The 4,701-nt window shown below is 38.4% G+C and overlaps 1 protein-coding gene across 2 annotated transcripts in view; it reads left to right on the plus strand.

The window, feature by feature from the left end:
* LOC111449673 (R3H domain-containing protein 1-like) overlaps window positions 1-4,388 on the plus strand; it is a 6,749-nt gene extending 2,361 nt beyond the window's left edge. The window contains exons 2-6 of one of the 2 annotated variants that reach the window (XM_023089676.1): window positions 888-1,599; window positions 1,851-2,214; window positions 2,520-2,910; window positions 3,746-3,979; window positions 4,080-4,388. In XM_023089676.1, the coding sequence (XP_022945444.1) occupies window positions 888-1,599; window positions 1,851-2,214; window positions 2,520-2,570 (1,127 nt within the window). In that variant the 3' untranslated portion in view covers window positions 2,571-2,910; window positions 3,746-3,979; window positions 4,080-4,388. Of the gene's footprint in view, window positions 1-887; window positions 1,600-1,850; window positions 2,215-2,519; window positions 2,911-3,745 lie in introns of both variants that reach the window. The other variant, XM_023089675.1, reaches the window with a different exon arrangement.
* The last annotated feature ends 313 nt before the right edge of the window (window positions 4,389-4,701 follow it).

The raw sequence follows: 4,701 nt of genomic DNA on the forward strand, positions 1-4,701 counted from the left end.
ATTAAAAAAAAAAAAAAAAAAAAAATCTATGAAGTTTTCAAAGGATAAGTTTAGGTCCTATGAAATTATTTGGCATAGGCAATATGATAGAATATGAGGTTTGAAAGAAATAATTTGATTTTAGGTGTTAGAAACCAATTACGATGAAGAAAAGGGTTAGCATTGATGGGAAAATGGTTTAGAGCAACATACCGAACTAAGTATTATAGTTGTCATAAAATCTGTGGCAAGGTGGATGCTTCATTGAGCTGGAAGTTCGTGGGTGCTTCCAGCCTGGAGGTTTTAAGAAAATATCGAGGAATTGTTTTGTGGGCACAGTTTCTGGAGCAAAGGCACAAGATTTCGTAGCTTAATTCCATTGAAACTTTCATACAGGGAGAATATGGATAGAAAGAAATAGGGGGCTATTTAAAGTATAGTTGTATGGGTTGGGGAGAGGTTCTAGATTTAGATAAATTTCATGCCTTTGTTGGTCTTCACATTTCGATGCCTTTTGTAATTGTACTTAGTCTTTATAAAATCAAAGTGGACATAAATAGAGTTATAGCTTTTCACCTTAGCTGGGAGAATTGTTTCTCTTAAAAAACCATCACCATGTAAAAGCATAATCAGGAATTAAATTTCTTGTAATCTGGAAGGTTGTTGCTTACTTCAAAGCATTTTTTTTCCTGTTTGGACGCTGAAATTTCTTTAGACAAAATGAAAATGGAGACAATCTAAAGGTAGAAAGCACTCTACAACGGTGCCTACATACTCATTTCCTTGTCTACTTGAATTCTGACTTGTACTCCTGTGGCTTATTTGCAGTGCTTCAATTATTTTGTTGAAATATGGTATTAATGAGCTTTTCCCTCTATTGATGATATTGTATACTTTCATTGCTTTAGTTTTGCGCATGGAGCAAGATGTTGAGAAATTTATCTGTGATCCTGCTCGACAACAACTAGAGTTTCAGCAGTTGCCTACGTCATATTTACGGTTAGCTGCCCATCGGGTAGCCCAACATTATTCATTGCAGTCCATGGTTCTACTGGACAACAGTTTACCTGATGGGTCTGGTTCCAAAATTATTGTTCGCAAGACTTCTGAATGCCGTCTTCCAGCTATCCGACTTGCAGATATTCCTGTAAATCTACCCACAGAAGAAAATAATACCATGAAGGTTGCTATCAAACAGAGGCCACAGAAACGGTCCCAAGTAGCCAGAGATGCAAGTTCAAGTTCATCAAAATCAGGGGGTTCTAAAAGTGTGGAAGAAAGGAAGGAGGAGTATAATAAAGCTCGTGCTCGAATATTTAACTCCGGCAGCAATTCAGGTAGTAATGCTGGTGGGAAAGTAGATGCTGATCCTAGGCTGCAGGATAGTTTTCGTGGTTCCTTGGGTGCTGCAAAGGTTGAGGAGAAGATGATTTCTGGAGCTCCTGATACAAATTTTAGTAGGGGTTTGATTGACTGTTCTACGAGTAGCAGTAGAATAAGTAGAAGTAGGACTGACAAGGAGCTGCCTAGTAGGCAGCACAAACCAAATAGTAGAGTAGCCATTTTTAGAGATCGTGAGATTGACAGCAAGGACCCCGATTATGACAGGAACTACGATAGGTATGAAATGCATCCATTATTCTCTTGGCTTTATCCTATATATATATATATATATATATATATATATATATTTTCAAATCATAAGGTATTTTCTAATCATAAAGTTACTGCTAGATGAATGAAATAAAGAGGGCGTTTTAATTGACGAGTGTCGATTTCATATTTATAAAATTTTCCATTTGGGATGCATTTTGAATTTTCTTGATGGGATAGCGGTTTAGCCAAATGTCTGGTTGTAAATTCTTCTTCAGGTATATGCAGAGATTTGATCCTGGGTTCGGCTTCAGTGGTGGGCCGTACACCGTGCAGCCCATGTACGCTCCTGCAGTAAACTACAACACTGAATTTCCCCAACTTGGCTCTGCTCCTAGACAGGCTGTTTCGGAATGTCAGCCTAGACCACTCCCTCCACATGTACCTGGGCCATGGAATGCCCAATCATCTCCTGCAGGATTGGGGTACGGTCATCGAGAAGCAATGATTAGACCTTTTAATCCAAATGTTGATGCACATTCGTCTTCTGGCGTGTACCTGCATTCCTCTCAGTATCCCTGTCAGCAGTCTGGAATGCATTTTATCCATCCGCACGAACAAGCTCATCAACCCTTTTCACAGGTTTGTGGTTGCGAACTGTTTCATTGAATCTGATTTTTGATGCAACAAGCTTTTTATGCCAAGCTGTGCAAGTCCTTCCCTTCCTTGGATGTTTGTGCTGGTGATATTTTATTGAGTAGCTTCGACACTATCCTACTGAATGGAAGTATCTACTGAATGCCAAGCGTTTCCTATTGTTCGAATGATTTTTATTATCGTCCTTGTATGATTTAGATTGCTACCTTTCTTCTGGCTACTTACAATGTACTAGAGTGTGTTTCTTTTTCATTCACACACTGTTTGACCCTGATCTTATGGTTTTGCAGCAATACCAACAGCAACCAGATGCAAGTTTTGGATTAGCGCGGCCCCGGTAAGGGGCATGGGCCATGCCTGCTCCCTGCCATCTGGTAGCTAAGATTTATCGTGGGCTTTTCAGTGTACATTTTTTTACTTGAAATGGCAGGGGGCAGGCATGAAGACTGAGGTGGGTATAGAAGAAGCATCTATATTTTCTGAGACTTAATATGCTTCTTTCCACCATCAGTTTCATTGGAGCTTCTTGCATCGATTATGGTTGATGAAGAAGCTCATTGCTTTGGAATTTGCGTTAGTAGGCCGAGCTGTTTAGGTTGCTCTTGCTACTGATAATGACGAAAAGTTAAATCGAAGAATCAGCAACTCGCTGGGAATTTACCTGCAAGATTTTGGATGAAGGTATTTGATTTTTTTTTTTAATGATATATCAACTGTTACCCTGCCTACACTATCCTTGCATTCTCTGTAAGTTGAACTTGAAAGAAACGAGAAAAAATGAAAACGTGGATAAAAATGATTTTGTAATATTTGTTTGCTTTATGTTTGTTGATATAGTTTTAAGCTTTAGAACAATGTTATCATCTTCTTTAATGTTGAGCCTACTGTTTCTAAACCTACGTTAGAGTGTCTTGTAAGACTCGGATGTTGTTAGGTGCTCCGTTTTATTTTCCCATTGAGGCCGAACCTAAACTTGTGCTCGAGAGATAGCTATCCATATACTAGATAAGAGATGTATGAACTCTCGAGAAGAGAGGAGCCAAGGTGGCCCCCCTCGAACTGCTCGGATCCCACGAGTGAATAGAAAGTTGGATCTACATTGGATCTCACTAGAATAGACCTATCTATCCTCCTGAGGAGAAGTTTGGTTCCAAACCCCGGTTCAAACAGGAGAAGTACACCATGCTAATGTCTCTTGGATGATCCACATATCAGGGTAAGGCGCTGATGAGCACATTGAACTATCTATGTGGCTGAGAGCCCTTAGCTCATCAGACGTAATTATCAGGGGCGCGCTCTACCACCGAACTACTAATAGCTTGTCGTGTGGGACTCCCGCTAAAATGAATTCTTGCACTGTGCTTTTTTGTACTACATGGCTAGTACCGTTGATTTTTAGCTCAGCTTTTTTGGCATAGCCATAATGCCCTATTGTATCTCTCCATTCGTTATTTTGGCTTCTCTTTTACCATGAAGTTCCGTTCCAGTTCTAAAGTTATATTGTTTACTTCTTCAGCGCATGGGAGGATATGGTTCTTCATCATTGCAAAACTAAAACTCAGAGCTGTGCTGGTACGAACGCTAACGCTTCAGCCAAATGAAATGCCAATGACACGACCAGGATCAGAAAATCATCGAATATACGGATCTAAAGAGATCCGTAGCCTGCCCAGCTCGAGTACTAATTGGAGACCTCGTAATCTCGTCAACATCGATCCCACAGTTTTTCCCTACACACTGTCTAAATCCTGTAAGTGCACCGATTAGTTTCAGTTTCATTTCAATGGCGTTCCCTTAAAATTAACAACACACATTCGCCACGCCCTACAAATATCCTTTCTTGTTGCAAGGGCAACGATGTATGCGTGAGAAATGAAAATTGCGTTTCGGCTACTTGAGGGGTCGAGTGGCGTTTTCACATTAGATGGGCAGGTATGAAATCTTTAGAAATGTGACACTCCTTATATGTGAAGAGCATGAAGCTCATACTTTGAATGTAAATTTGAGGGATGCCTCAATCACCATACTGCATACACAACATAACTCCAGCTTCTCGTATCATGAAAAATCTCGGTACTACGTTGACACCTTTCTATATTCTGTTTTAATATAGTATTAGTAAATGATTATATGGTGAATGTTAATTATAGGTTTGATTATATGCTGAAAATTGTTTTCTGTTTTATTTATTTATTTATTATTATTATTTTTATTTATAGAAATTCATTGAAAATATGTGTAGTTAATTGCCTTTTCCCCTTGGTTTATTTTTAGAGAAATTCAAGTTTTTTCATATTATTATTATTATTATTTTTTCACAGGCATGTAGATACCACCATCTTCGGTGTAATTATATTATTATTATTATTATTTTGGCAGTACATATTAGTATATATTTTATGCCAAATGGATCGTTTGTATTGACTATTATTTTTAGAAAATTATCTTGGTAAAAAAAAAAAAAAAAAAAAA

Source organism: Cucurbita moschata, unplaced genomic scaffold (genome assembly GCF_002738365.1).
Source record: "Cucurbita moschata cultivar Rifu unplaced genomic scaffold, Cmos_1.0 Cmo_Scf00011, whole genome shotgun sequence".
In the NCBI taxonomy this organism is placed as follows: domain Eukaryota; kingdom Viridiplantae; phylum Streptophyta; class Magnoliopsida; order Cucurbitales; family Cucurbitaceae; genus Cucurbita; species Cucurbita moschata.